This window comes from Petaurus breviceps, unplaced genomic scaffold (genome assembly GCF_028583685.1).
Source record: "Petaurus breviceps papuanus isolate PSGF00001 unplaced genomic scaffold, PetGlider_PUasm1.0 225, whole genome shotgun sequence".
Lineage (NCBI taxonomy): Eukaryota > Metazoa > Chordata > Mammalia > Diprotodontia > Petauridae > Petaurus > Petaurus breviceps.
Genome location: NW_027185889.1, coordinates 14,609,819 through 14,624,845, shown reverse-complemented (window position 1 = coordinate 14,624,845; position 15,027 = coordinate 14,609,819). Strand labels below are relative to the sequence as shown.

General features: G+C 47.4%; 1 protein-coding gene across 1 annotated transcript in view; it reads right to left on the bottom strand.

Moving 5' to 3' along the window:
• PLXNC1 (plexin C1) overlaps positions 1-12,245 on the bottom strand; it is a 226,955-nt gene extending 214,710 nt beyond the window's left edge. Inside the window, exon 1 of the mRNA XM_069095172.1 lies at positions 11,148-12,245. Coding sequence (XP_068951273.1) covers positions 11,148-12,245 — 1,098 coding nt within the window. The remainder of the gene's footprint in view (positions 1-11,147) is intronic.
• Positions 12,246-15,027: the final 2,782 nt, after the last annotated feature.

Here is a 15,027-nt window from a genome sequence, read left to right as displayed (position 1 = left end):
GTGGCCAAAGACTTATTCTTCCTCTCTTCTGGCCTATTTTCCACCCAGCCCTTCTCTGCCCCCTTAGGACCTAATCAGGAAGGCAGCTCTCAGCCTCCCCTGGCCAGTTTATTATGTATAATTTATTTCTGAATGCCAGCCTTTGCTTGGCCCTCAGTGCCTAACCAGGCTAATGCCTTCTAATGATGCTTGTCCTTTAAGAGACAAAATCCTATCTCGATCGGGCTTTTTGAAACTTCTCCACATTTGAAGCATTCTTGGTTCTTTTGGAGGTGCCAATCTCTACCTCTCCATCAGATCTAACCACAAGGTTTCAGGGACACTGAAGCCAGACAAGTATCTGTCTGTGTGTGTGCATCTCAAGATCAAGAAAGAGCTAAAAAAGCAGTCTGCACTTACTGGAGATTCTCAGTTTTTTGTACAATCCTCTGAGTTCCACTGTCTGTATAAAAGAGCTCATTTGAGAAGATGTTTGTTAAATCCAGAATTTTTTTTTAAAAGGGGCAAAAATGTCAAGATCAAGAAAAATCCAACTTGTACAAAATTATTTTTTGGTGGAAACAGCAAACAGTGAAACCTGATGACAGCATAGGTCTAGATGAGCTTTGGTGAGGCTTTGTGCCTTAGTTTCTCCATTTGTAAAATGAAGGAGGGGGGAATTAATCCAGATGGCCTCTAAAGTCCTTTTGGGCTCTGAATCTCTGATCCTGTGACCTATAAAGTGGGGAGTTGGAGCAAATGATCTAAAATTGTGTGGAGGGGGGGGGGGGGGGGGGAGATGTTGGCTTACATAATTGCTAAGGTCATTTCTAGCTCCAGCATTCTGTTCTACAGCAAAGGTACACAAAGCCAAGGACAAAGGAAAGGAGGGGAAAAGAGGAAGAAAGATAAAGAAGCAGAGAATGAGGAAAGAGGGGGTGAAAGGGTATATGGTAGCAGAAGGGAAGAGCTTATTTGGTATTTATCTCAGCTTTGTATTCACTTATCTGTGCATAAGTTCAATTCAATTCACCAAGCATCTAGTAAGCACCTAACATGTCCCAGACACTCAGCCAAGTGTTGGGGACACAAAGAGAGGCAAAAGAGTGTCTACCCTGCACCCCACCCAGGTCAGGGCAGTGTGGTACAATGGAAAGGATGCTGGTTAAGAAGTCAGAAGTCCAAGATTCAAATCCCCACTCTATTATCAGCATGGTAGTAGTACATTTAAGGCAGCTGGGTGGTTCAGTGGGCAGAGCACTCAGCCTGGAGTTAGGAAGACCTGGTTCAAATCCAGCCTCAGACACGAACTAGCTACGTGACCCTGGGCAAGTCGTTTACCTCTGTTTGCCTTAAGAAATGGCAAACCGCTCCAGTATCTTTGCCAAGAAAATCCCATGGGGGCAGGATTGTGTCCACAGGGTCATGAAGAGACAGACACAACTTAACAACTATCAGGTTGCTTCTGGAGAGGGAAAGATCTGGATTTAAATCCCACCTCAAGGCACTAGCTATGTGACCCTGGGCCAATCACATAATTTCTCTGTACCTCAGTTTCTCATCTAGTAAAATAAGGGTCTTGGACCTGATGGTCTCTTCTGGCTCTAAACCAATGATCTTAGGTCTGACCCCAGACAAGTTAATTAACCTCTTTGTGCCTTAGTTACCTTATCTGTGAGATGACAGAATTAGATTAGATGACACCCTAGGGTTCCTTAGAACCCTAAATCTATGGTCCTCAGACTGTTTTGTTCTTAACTCTAAAGATACTCCTAAAGCCTACCATGGTTCCTTTACTACAACAGGGCTTTAATCAATGCTCTTAGAATAAAAGAAACAAAGGAAATAATCAGGAAAGACAGACATGATTCTTTGCCACTGAAGGTCTGTCCCCCAACCCTCCCCTTATCCCCTTAGAGCTTAGAATGTTATTCCCTTAACCCGTCCACACTATGCCCAACACTGATGGCAGCTCCAATGGCCTCGACTTTAGGTGAAGGAACAAGGCACCTCCCAGACACTGAGAGGATTCTCTGGGTCTTTTTTACACCCAGAAACAAATCTAGCTGAAGCTCAACTTTATTTATACTCTTGGTTTGAATCTCTTTCTTTGACAATCCATTCTCAACAGTTATTGCCCTTTTCCTGAACTGGCTCTGAAGACATTTGCTCATTATTTCCCCATTGTGTCCCCATGGGCACAGCTTGTTTGCTGATGCTACATTCCTTCCATTAAAATCACCATTTTTAGTTAAATAACGAGACTTTTCCCTCCTTGTTTCTGTTGTAGATGTGGCTGGATTTTGTTTCTGCTCCCAATCAGAGAGATGTGAGTCTCTCTGAAAAGGGAGGTGAAATCTTTTCCCATCATTCCCCCAAGTTGCTATTATATGGAAATTACTTTGTATTTCTACTGCATATATTTTGTATTCACCTCTGTGTGCCCAGGTGTACAGCCCCTCCCTCCCCCATACACGGCAGACTATCTGAAAACAGGCAATGCTACATTTCTGGCTCTCTATGTCCAGTGGCTGGCACACAGTAGGTGCTTAAAGATTCTGGTTCTATTGAATCAAACATAAATTCCTTGAGGGGAGGACTGTCACATTTTCGTCTCTATATCTCCAACTCTTAGCATAGTGCCTAGTATATAGTAGGTGTCTAATAGATGCTTGCTGAATAAGAAAAATGAAAAAGAACACTAACAACTCACGTTTCTACCACACTTTATGATTCACAGAGCACATACGGTATCTCATTTGATTCTCACCATATGCCAGTCAGGAGGACCCGAGTTTAAATTTGGCCTCAGACTGTGCGACTCTGGGCAAGTCACTTAACCCAGATTCACAAAAAAAAAAAAAAAAAAAGATTCCGGGGTTCAACTCCTTAACAACCTGTGTGAATTTAGGCAAAGATGCTTCACCAATTTTTGCCTCAGTGGCCTTCTCTGTAAAACAAGGAGGTTGAGCTGCATGACCTGTCAGGTCCCTTCCCCATCTAAGCTCCCAGTAACTGTTTGTTGTACCCCAACCACTATACTGAACTACCTTTCCAGCCTTCTTACATCCTTTAACCTATAGCTTTCTCTTTGACCCAGGGACACTGGCCTCCTGGCTGTATCCTGAACAGGACACTCCATTCTCCTGACTGGGAATTTTTCCTGGCTGTCCCCCATGGCTGGAATGTTCTCCTTCATCTCTTGCCTCCTGGCTTCCCTGACTTCCTTCAAGTCCCAGTTAAAAGAGAAGTCTTGTTCAAATCTGGCTTCAGACACTTGACACTTACTAGCTGTGTGACCTTGGACAAGTCACTTAACCCCAATTGCCTTGCCTTCCCCTCTCCAAAAATAAATAAATAAATAAATGAGAGAAGCCTTTCCCAATCTCCCATAATTCCAGGGCCTACCCTCTGTTATCATGAATTTATCCTGTATGTAGCTTGTTCATAAATGGTTGTTTGCATGTTATCTCCCCCAAGGGTCAGGCTCCAAGAGTTGGTACTGTCTTTTGCCTTTTCTTTGTATCTCCAGAGTTTAGCACAGGGCCTGGCACATAGTAGGCACTTAATAAATGTTTATTGATTGATCAATGATAAGTATACCAGAGCTATGTGCAGGTAGTCCTTAGGTAACCTCCAACACCAGCATCCCTCAAAAATGCAAAGCAGGCCCACGTGGTTGGGAGAAGACCTGTTTCCCTTTATTCCCAACTCTCTATTTTACAGAGTTGCTGTGAGGCCCCTAACCTTTCCAGGGAGGACGTTCCATTTTTAATCATGATTTCTTTTTTTTTTGTTACTTTAATTTTTAATGTATTTTATTAATGTCCTTTAACATCATATTAATCATTCCTTGACCCCTTCAGATTAACCCTCCCTTATGACAAAGAAAACCTTCCGGAGTCACAGCAGTTTATTAATGTGCCTTTTAAAATGTGGCACTGGAAAAACACAGTATTCCAGATGTGGCCTCACCCTGGCTGAATGCAGTGGGCCCCTTACATGCACAGATCAGGACACTTGGCTTCTAATAATGCCACCCAGGACTGAGTTAGTGTTCTCTTCATCTGTGACACATCCACCCTTTGCTTCCATAAAGCTGATTAAGCCACTAAAATGCCCATAAACTGCCATTTAAAGCTTCTCCTAGCCTCCCTCCAGAGTCTAGCTTTCCAGACTTCTATTATTCTCTTCTGTGCACTTTACAATCTAGCTAAACCAAGCTGCTTGTCATTCCTCGCACAGTACTTGGCATAAAGTTAAATGCTTGATAAATGGTTTCTCATTCATTTCCCACCTCCCTACCTTTGCCTAGGCAGTGTCCCATACCTAGAAAGTCCTCCTCCTCAACTTTCAAAGTCTCTAGCTTCCTTCAAAACACAGCTGAAACACCATCTTCTTCAGGAGGCCTATGCTGATCCCCTCCCTATCATTTTCTATTTAATTCTCTACATGCTGTCTCCCCACCAATAAAATGTAAGCTACTTGAGGGAAGGGACTGTTACATTTTTGCCTCAGTATTGACATTGGTTGGCATAGTTCCTGGCACACAGTAATAAATATTTCCTGAATGAATGAATGCCATGCTCCAGGGAGAAGGGAGCTTCTAATTCTTCTTATTTACAAACAAAATCAATCCTTCTGGAACCTTGCCACCTCCTCCTAGAGACCTTCCCTGATTTCCCCTGTTATTAGCGCTTTCCTCCCCTTGTAATTACTTCAAGGATACATTGTATTTACTCTTACACTTAAGAGTTGTTTTCTCCCAGTAAAATGTAACTTCCTTAAGTAAGTGGTTTTCTTGTATCTGGAGCTCCAAAGCCCAGCATGGTACCTGGTACACGGTAAGTTAATAATAAATGATTGATTTGTTGGAAAATACAGTCTCCTCTGAGTCTCCCCACTCTCCACTTGCACAACTTTTTTTCTTAACTCTACATTCATCCCTGTTAAATTTCATTTTCCGTGGGTTTCATCTGAAGAGCTTGTTAACTCAAATGAATCTCTAATTGGGAGTATGTGCGGGGAATAGATATGATGCATATGGAAACATATATATGTATAGCATACAATTCTTCCAAGATTTATACCGTCACTGGCATTGGTGTTCCTACTGACGGAGATGGACATTACAAAGTCACTGTTGCAAAAGAGATCGGGGTGATGATGTCTCTCTGAACTAACTTTATCTGGGCTGGTCCTCTCATGAGAGTCAGCCCTGCCTTTCTGGCTTAGTAGCAGTTGCCAAAGCTTTTGTTCCCCTGCCTCTGCCTCAGAGAGTCCATGGCATGCCATGCCATGCATAGGATTTTCATGGAGAATGGGGATGGAGGGATGGATGGATGGACACGGGGAGACATGAACAAACACACACACTATCAAGTGGACACATCTAGATTATGAACCACAAGAGCGGAGGGAGTAACCCCATCACACTAAGATTATAGATTCACTGAAGTAGCAAGATAGGGCCACAGATCTGGAAGGGACCTCTGAGATCAACTCATCCAACTTCCTCATTTTACAGAGGGGAAACTGAGACCTGGGAAGGTTAAGGTCCAGAAAGCTTAAAGGTCTTGCCCAAGGGGTGGCTAGGTGGCGCGGTGAATAGAGAACTGGCCCTGAAGTCAGGAGGACCTGGGTTCAAATGCAGCCTCATACACTTAACATACTTACTAGCCATGTGACTTTGGGCAAGTCACTTAACCCCAATTGCCCTCCAAAAAAAAAAAAAAGAAATTAGGGAGGCCATGTGGCACAGTGAGTAAGAGCACCGGCCCCAGAGTCAGTAGACCTGGGATTGGTTCCGGCCTCAGATACTCAGCACCCACACAAAAATAACTGGCCATGTAACCTTGAGCAAGTTACTTAACCCCAATTGCTTTAAAAAAAAAGAGTCTTGCCCAAGACCATACAATGTCAAAAGTAAGATCAGAATCCAGGTCCTTGACTCCACAGCCCAAGTTTTTTCCACATATGTAGATTTCTATCAAGAAGTCCAAAAGTGTAGAGAGAGAGAGAGAGAGAGAGAGAGAGAGAGAGGCAAATAATGGAAATAGTGTTAGAAGACCTGGATGGATTACACTTACATCTTAGCTTACCAGCTGCCTGACTTTAGAGAAATCATTTCATCTGAAAGTCAGTGTGTATGTTGGGAGAATGGGGGTGGATGTGGCAAAGAACAATGATTTTGGAATCTCAGTATCTGGACTCCATTCCTTGAATCTATCACTAATCTTGGGCAAGTCACTTGACCTCTATGCCCCTTCTCCACTCAGATGCCAAAGTGGGCATAAAGACACACATATATGTCTATATATAAATATATGTATAAAATACACCCATGCACATACAGTTATAGCTCTAGAGTTAGAAGGTGGCTTTCAAAGGATCAGAGAGAGAACTGGAAGAGAATTCAGGGGCCACCTAGTCCAACCATCTCATTTTACATATGGGGAAACTGAGGTGACAAGAGGTGCAGTAATTTACAAAAGTAATTTACTGTAGGAAGATACCATGGGAGTCCGGACTCCAAATCCAGACCCCTTTCCACTCAAAGACCTGCCTCTCACCATGTCAGGAATGTGAATGAGCTTGGCAAAGCTAAGATCCTTACTCTGAGAATACAGAACTCATTAAAGGCTGGCAAAGTGGACGAGATGATGGATGTGTCGTTTTTAGTGCCCTTTCCCACCAAATATATCATCTCATTTCAAACCTAGGGAGCAGCAGTTCTAAGTTCCCTGAGGACAGGGACAGTTGTTTTTTTAGGTTCCCTTCCCAACATCTAAATGAAGTTGCTGGTTAATAGGAACAGAGATTTTGAGGTGGAAGGACTTTAGAGGGCATTGAGAAACATGAGGAAACTGAGGATCACACAGGTTAAGTTACTTTCTCAAGTTGCAACTTAAACTCAAGTTCAACTGCAAGTCTAGCACCCATTTCATCATTCACTTCCCAGAACTAAGGTTTTCCATCAGATACTAAGACAGACCCAAACAAAGTCAAGAGATAATTTGGTGCTATCATCCTCATGGAAACCATGGGATCATTTGACTTCAAGGGCTCTGAAAAAAAAAAAAAAGCCCTTTTCTATGGGTAGGTCATGTGCCCCTAGTACATGAGAGGAAGGTTCCTTGGTCCACATTAGATGAATTAAATTCTCTAAGCATTCTTGGAGTATCCACCCTATGTACCAGGATCCATGCTAGGCTCAGAGGATTCAAATACAAAAAATGAAAGCAGTCCTTGTCCTCAGAAAGCTCACATTTTGCTGGACATGGGGTGGGATATATGTACATAAGAAGTTAATAGAAAATGTATACATGAATGGGGTCTTGAAGGAAGCTTGGGTTTCTCCAAATTCGGATGTGGGGAGAGAAAGGGAGAGAGTGGGAAAGAGAGAGGGAGAGAGAAGAAAGAAGAAGAGGTGGAAAGAGAAGGGGAGAGAGAGGGACAGAGAGCAAGTGCATTTTAGGTATAGTGGATAGCCGGTACAATGATTCAAAGGCAGGAAACAGGGCTGGGTTTCTCCAAAGCAGGACAGTTGGCCAATGAATTCTCAGTATCAGAAGGGAAACTGTTAGGCTTGAGATAAGAAACCAAACAAACAACAAAAAATCAGCAAAACCTATCATATACTGTGGTTAGGAAAGATGGAAAAAAAGCAAGGTAGCCATCAAGAGCGCAAGAAATAACCCAAGTAAATCTACTCCCTCCCTACCAATGAATTACTGTTCTGATTCTGATGCCTGTTCTGAAGACAGATCGCTGCTGGAACCTATTTAGACTCCATCTATCACGCTTCAAGCCTCATGCTTGAGCCACCTAGTAATTAAATATGCTTTTCCCAAATGTGTTGGAACAGGAAAATAAAATCCAGGGCAAATGGGATCCAAAATGTCACTTGTTGGAGTAACAAGTGCATAAAGGAGAAGAACTCCATTACAGTGGGTCCTGTTTGGGCCCCACCTGTGCCTACACCCTGCCTTTTTTTTTTTTAACATGTTAGATATTTCCATGTGTGCTAGACATTACCTTCAGGAAAACCACCACTTTTCATTCAAATTCCTCGGCAAATTCAATTCCATTAAGGCTTTTTAAGGCAACTTATCAGTGAGAAATTTACCTAAATGAAGATTAAAAAAAAAATCTTCCACCCCCACCTGTGCAGCCGTTGGATGCTATTGTTTGAATGAGAGTACATTATTTAACTTGGATGACAGGCTCATGGGTTGGGGAGGCTGTCTTTTATATAAGAGCCCTCTGATTGGAGAAGTAGGGAACTGTTCAACAAATATTAACAGCAACAGGTTAAGGTAAAAGGTCTGAAGGGGCCCATTTCAACTATTTTCTCCCCAGTTCAGCTTTTAACCAGCATTTGAGAAAGTTGTCCTGATTTCTGGTGCAATTTCAGAAGGATGACTCTCCAGTTTCATCAATGGGAACTTATTAAGCAACTACTATGTGCTGGGTGGGTAGGTGTGGTGATACAAAGACAAAATGAAATAAAAAAATGCTTGGAAGTAAGTGGCTTCACCTTCCAAGTGCCACCCACTCACCCCTTTAAACAGGGACACCTGACTCAGCTCGTGGGGGGGGGGGGGGGGGTGTGTGTGTGGGTGTGTGTGTGTGTGTGTGTCTGTGTGTGTGTGTGTGTGTGTGTGTGTCTGTGTGTGTGTGTTTCAAGAGCATCCAAGACACCTGCTAAGTCTGGAAGGGCACTTAGGAAGTCATCTAGAACCCAGTGGGTGGGAAGATGCAGCCAGGAGAAATGTTTTGGCTCCACAAGTCTACACAGCTGTCAGATGGCAAGAATTGGACGTCCAAAGTTATAATCTGCTGGGGGCTTTCTAAGCTGCTGTGTAATTAACCCTAGAGACCAAGTTGGCCTGAGCCTTGAAATCAAGCAATATTTTAAGGGCCTCAAATCATCAGACAGAAATAGACAAGCAAATCTTTTGCCAACCTAGGCAGCATGAAGATCTAACACGGTGTTCAATATTAATTATGCTTATGAAACCAAGACATGGACATTTAGAGCCCAATACATGTACTTAATTAGAAGCAAACAAACAAACAAACAAAAAACCAAAAACCAAACAAACCCAGTAACTAAGTGGAAGGTCTACATACCCCAGAATAGTGGCTGACTGGCCAGAGACCTGGACATCAGGGGGACTTGTATTTTGTTCTTAATCTGATACTTACTAGGCATGCAAAGTTAGTGAGATAGTTGAGTTAGACCGCTCTGTGCCTCAGTTTTCCCCATGAGGAAAATAGGGTTAAGTATTACTTGGCACTAGGAGTTTATAGGATCATGGATCAAAAGCTTGGAGAGATCTCAGAGACCACAATCCAACCTCCTTTTTTTATAGATGAGGAAACCCCCAGGTCACACATATGGTAATTATATCTGAGGTGGGATTTGAACCCAGGTCCACTGTATCACCTCTGACAGAGAACATTCTCTCTCTCAAAAAATTAACACAATAATTCTATACCCTGGAAACACAACAAATGTAGGTTCAAAGCTTACGAGCTAGAAAGGACTTTAGCTAGTCCAATTTCAATTTACATGAGAGGAAACCAAGGCCCAAAGAGGGAAAGCTTGCACCAAATCACAGGTAGTCAGGAACAGAACTATGATTTTGCACTCAGGTCTCTCAACACTAAACTCCAGCCCTCTTTCCAGTATCAACAGGACACACTCACAGAATTTTAGAGCTGAGATGTATCTTAAGAGATCAGTTTCCCAGTCCCCTTTTACAGATAGGGAAATTGAGACCCAGAGTAGATGGAGCGAGATCTTTACAAAGGAGCAGTTCTCCCCTTCCTTCCAGATCCATTTTATACCAAAACAATGGGAACACCTGTAGCCTTCCAATTCTGGTCTTTGATTTCTGTCCAGTTATATAAGAGCATCAGCTCTCAGCATGCTACCCTCTCAGGATCTGTCGGCAGAGGAGATAATGCCAGCTGGTTGTGGACAAAAAAACCCTGCTACCCTGGAAGCATTCAAAGGTTCCAGTAATCCCCATCCACCAACAGCTCTTGAACTGCTACTCGATTTCCTCAGTCAAAGAAATGCCAATCTTGAGAGCTGAAGGCAGCGTCTACATTTGGAGCCCAAGGCTGAATCAGTATCAATCTGTATTTTGCCATAAGGGTAGTCCCTGGGAGACATCAGTCTTCAAAGCAGGGACTCAAGATACACATGTTGCAGCACACCCCCTTTTCTCTAACTCTCTTCACCCTCAAGGCCAACTCCAGGCTGCCCCCCAGCTAGGGTCTCCACTGCCTCTGGCATCCAAAAACTACTGAGAAATACTCTGACACTGAGTCTGACACTAGAGCCTCCTGGGTACTCAAGGAGGTGAGGGGCCTCTCCGAGGATATCCCGTTCCTCTTCCCCCGTCACCTCCTCGCTTCACCATCCCATTAGGATAAGCGATTAAAGGAGGTTCAGCACCCGGTTGGAACTTTTCAGTCCAAGTCGAGTACCCCTGGGGCCAAATACGGAATCTAACGATTCCATAGGGACCAGAGCATTGTAAGTATGACTACCAGTCTTCACAGTGCTTGGGCGTGACATGCATGCCATTTGCTTCCAAAGCCCTCCCACCCTAGGGCAGTGTTCTGGTAACTAGTCCGAAGCGAGGGCGAAAGGAGAGAGACTGAAGCTTTGATACGAGAGGGAGAAGAGAATCACCAGGTCAAACCCCATTTCCCTTCTCCAACAGGCACCAGGGTCCACATACAAATGGGCGGGAGCAGGGGAAAGGTGAGGCTAGAAAAATAGGTAGGGTGTGCCCTCTCCTCTTACTCTCAGAATTGGAGAAAGCCATCCTCAGGCGGGCATTAAAGCCAGCTCCCAAATGCCAGGGAAATGCAGTTGGGTAGGATTTCATAGGATTTAGGATCCCTAGCCGCCCATTCTTTTCCCCTTTTTTCTTTAAAGTCCCCATAGACCTCTCTTTAGGATGGACATGAAACCCTTTAAAAGGAAACCCTGGACGGCAGGCAGACGGGCAGAGGGGGTGAATGCAGAAATCCGGTGGCTAGTTGTTTTCAATTAAAGTCTCCCTCTCCCTCTAGCTGGCTCGCGCACACGCGCAGCACCCTAGCACCGAAGCGCGCGCCCGCCCGCCTGCCCGCCCCAGACTTACACAGTTCTGGTTGTCCGAGGTTTGGAAGTCAGAACTGCAGGTCCGCGCTCTCGCTTGGATCTCGCTCATCCGGAAGAGGCAGAGCGCTGTGGTGGCCGGTGAGCGCTGGGCGCCCGGATCCGGGCCGACGGCGGCGCTGAAGACCCCCGCCCAGAGGCCGAGGGGCTCCAGGAGGCTGGAGGAGAGCAGTAGGCGGCGGCCGTCGGGGTGGCCGCGGCTGCAGTCGAGGGCCACCTGGCCCTGGAAGTCCACTCGGGTGCTCTGCGCGATGCGGGCCATGGCAGGCGCGCGGGGGGCGGCGCCGCTCGTGTAGTTGTAGGGGTAGTAGGGGAAATAGACGCTGCCGTTCCAGAGGAAGGCGTCCACGAAGTGCAGGGTGCCGGCCCCCGCCTGCAGCTTCAGCAGCCCGTCCTCCTCGGTGAACAGCTTATCTGTGTCCTGAAGCGTGATGGCCGTGTCCAGGTCCGACGCCGCCGGGCTGCATTTGCTGAGCGCCTCGGACTCGGGCAGCACATAGGTGGCCGCCACAGCCAGGTACCAGCGCTGGTCCTCGGGCGCCTGGTACACCACGCCGGCCGTCGAGCCCCGCGGGTGGCACGACACCACCTCGGGGCGGCTGAGCAACATGCTGAGGTTGAGGCTGGCCAGGGGCCTCACCTCGCAGCCTCCGCGGTTGAAGGTCCAGCCCGTGAGCAGCAGCCCCTGGTCCTGGCCGGCGCCCGCCCCCTCGCGGTAGGGCAGCAGCAGCTTGCTGAAGCTGCTGGCCGGTCGGGGCCGCGCGGGGGGCTCCAGCGCCACAGGCTCCGAACAGTTGCCGGGCTGGCCCTGGTGAAGGCGGGAGAGCTGCCTCTGGAGCGTGTGGTCCAGCTGGTGCAGGCAGCTGCCGCTGGCCACGAACACGCCGTTCTTGCGGCTGGCCGCCAGGGCCCCGATGGCTTGCTCCGAGCGCCACGGGGGCGCTCCCTCCGGCGCGGCCAGGGCGGGCGCCCGCGGGGCGAGCAGCAGCGCAGCCAGGGGCAGCAGCAGGGGCAGGGGCGGCAGGGGCCGGGCGGTCGGGCGGCAGGGGCGCGCCGGCCCCTTCCTCCAGGAGACCTCCATGGGGCTTGGGCGGCCCCCGGGCGGTGGCGGCGGTGGAGACGGCTCAAGTGCGCGCGGAGGGCGGCGGGGGCGGTGGCGGCGGCGGCTCCAGCTCCTGTGGCCGCCCCATGCTCGCGTCTCGCCGGGGAGGAGGAGGAGAGGCAACGGCGGCCGCGGCGGCGGCGGCGGCTTGGGAGCCTGTGCAGGCAGCTTGGGCAGCAGCAGCTACACTAACCGTGCGCGCTCCCCCTTGGTTCCCTCCTCTCTCTCCTTAGCGGTAGAGTTCCTCTTTTCAGCGCTGGCGCTCGGAGGGAGGAGGAGGAGGAGGAGGAGAAGGAGGAGGAGAAGGAGGGGAGGGGAAGGGAAGGGAAGGGAAGGGTGGAGGGGAGAGAGGCCCGCGGGGAGGGGTGGGCTGGAGAGGTTTGGAGCGGTCGCGCACTTTACGGAGCCATTGTGAAAGTGGGATGCCCCCGGCCCCCTTCCCCATCCTCTTCCTCCTCCCTCCCAGCTCCACGCCCATCACCCTCCCCTCTTGATTCGGCGAGATAGGGAGGGGGAGGACTAGTGATTTGGGTTACTGTGTAGGTGGCCTCTTTCATCTTTTCATAACAAAGCTGAGCTGTGGCTGCTGCCGCTGCTGCTGCTGCTGCTGCCGCCGCCGCCGCCGCCGCGGTTGCTGCCACGGTCGCCTCTACTTCACACGCCCCGGGGCTCCGGGCTCACAACCCGGGCTTCTACGTTGGTCCGTTTGCAGCCTGTCAACCCGCTCGCTGCCCTTTCCCAACGCCCCGGTTTTGTTTCCGAGGGGAGCGAGGCCAAGAAAAGGGAGCGAGGGAAGAGGGGGAGGGCACCCGGCCAGAGGGCTCAGATGGGGCTCCAGCCAGGAAGAAGGACACAAGGGTGGCTGACAGGTGTGGCGAGGGAGGCAGCTGGAAACAGGCAAGCCGGAGAGGTCTGGGAGCCGGAGATGGCTGCAATGGATCGGGGACGGGCTTTGCTGCGTTTCTGGCGAGTAAGGTTGCTGAAGTCAGGCAACCAGGGAAGAAGCGGGAATGGGAAAGAGGGATGGATGCCTTCTTCCCTTAGGTCCGGGTCCCATACTCTGGAAGGGAACTCCACTGCTTATCCCATCCTTTTGTGAAAGACCGCCCTGGACTGAGACCTCCTGTATAGAAAAAGATGCTGTAATTCTCTTAGCAACACAGCTTCTTCCTGTTTAACATAAATCGCACCTGCTACATTTTAACATAATTTCCTCCCCTACCCTCTCAGTGATCCCAGACCTCCACCCATATTTTTATTTTCAAGTGTTATAGATGCTTTTAGTTTTCACATCAGACCTTCCCCCATACTATTTTTTATTGTTTGTTTGTTTTTGTAACGGGGAAAAACAGTTAAGCAAAATCAACCAACACAGTCAGTGAGTGTGACATTGTACGAAACGTTCAACATCCAGAGTGCCCCCCCCCCACTTCCCCTACCTCCTTATCAAGAAGAGGGAAGTAAAATATTAGACCTGTGGAAAATCTGAGTTTAAATCCCATCTCTTGTACTCCCATATCTGTATGACCCTGGACAAGTCTACTTAACCTACCTCAGCCTCAGTTTCCTTATCTGTAAAGTAGGGATAACAAAGTCACCTATGTCACAGAGTTGTTGTGAGGATCAAATGAGCTAACATATGTATATAAAGCACTTTGCAAATCTTTAAGCTCCATGTAAATGCTATCCAGGACCACTATTAGTTGTTACAATTAATGACTGCTGGAGACAGGAAATGGACACAGCCAGTAAGAGTCTGGTTTTGACCCTAGGTCATCCTGATTCCAGGTCCAGGACTCTGTTTACTGCTTAAGGTACCGCCCCAGCACTAAAACTCTGGTGATGAACTGGCTCCTACTATAGTCCTCTGACTATATGGAGCTGAAGAACTATCCTTGAAAAGTGCTGGTTAATCGTGTCTGTCATTTTCTTTTACACACATAGTCCCTGGTATATTGTGCTCCTAAGCCCAGCTTACTTCATTCTGCATCAGTTCATACAGTTCTTCCCAAGCTTCTCTTGAATTCATTATTGTTATTTTTTGAGGTACAACTGCATTTTATTATTCATATACCACACTGTTCAGCCACCCACATACTAGAAAGTGATTAGTAAGTACCCCTTACCCCAACCTTCTGTGTGGAATACTGAGCCCCATTTCATAGAATCCTAGATGATTGAAGCTGAAAGAGACCTCTGACCTTATATAATCCAGGTGATGAAATTGGAGAAATGATTTGTGTATAGTCATACTGCAAACGAGTGGAAAAGCCAGTCCAAGGTTCTTTCCACTGAACTTTAAACTTCCTCTACTTGATCTTGCTAAACCTATTTTCCATCAGGATGTTTTCATAACTTTTTTTTTTCCCATCCCCCAGATGTCATCTTGCCTAAATAGTGAGGAAAGAGATCAATTATACAGTTCTAAAGGCCACCAGGAACTAGTTTCCTAAGCCCATTAAATCTGCTTCATGCCAGGTAACCAGCATCAGTTAATGATGATTCCTCAGAAGGGGGCCTGGCAGGGGGCACACAAATGCCTAGCTGCTTTTTCTCCAACCAATAGCACCCTTGCCCACCCAGCTGAGTAGAAAAGCCAATTGGTACCTGCTAGGCAGTGAGCACCACCAGGGGAGGCCTCAGGGCCTGCACATATCCTGGAGAGGATCATCTTCATTCCAGGCTCATTTCCATTTCATTCATTCAATAAACTCCCTCTCTCTTTCTCTCTCTCTCTCTCTCTCTCTCTCTCTCTCTCTCT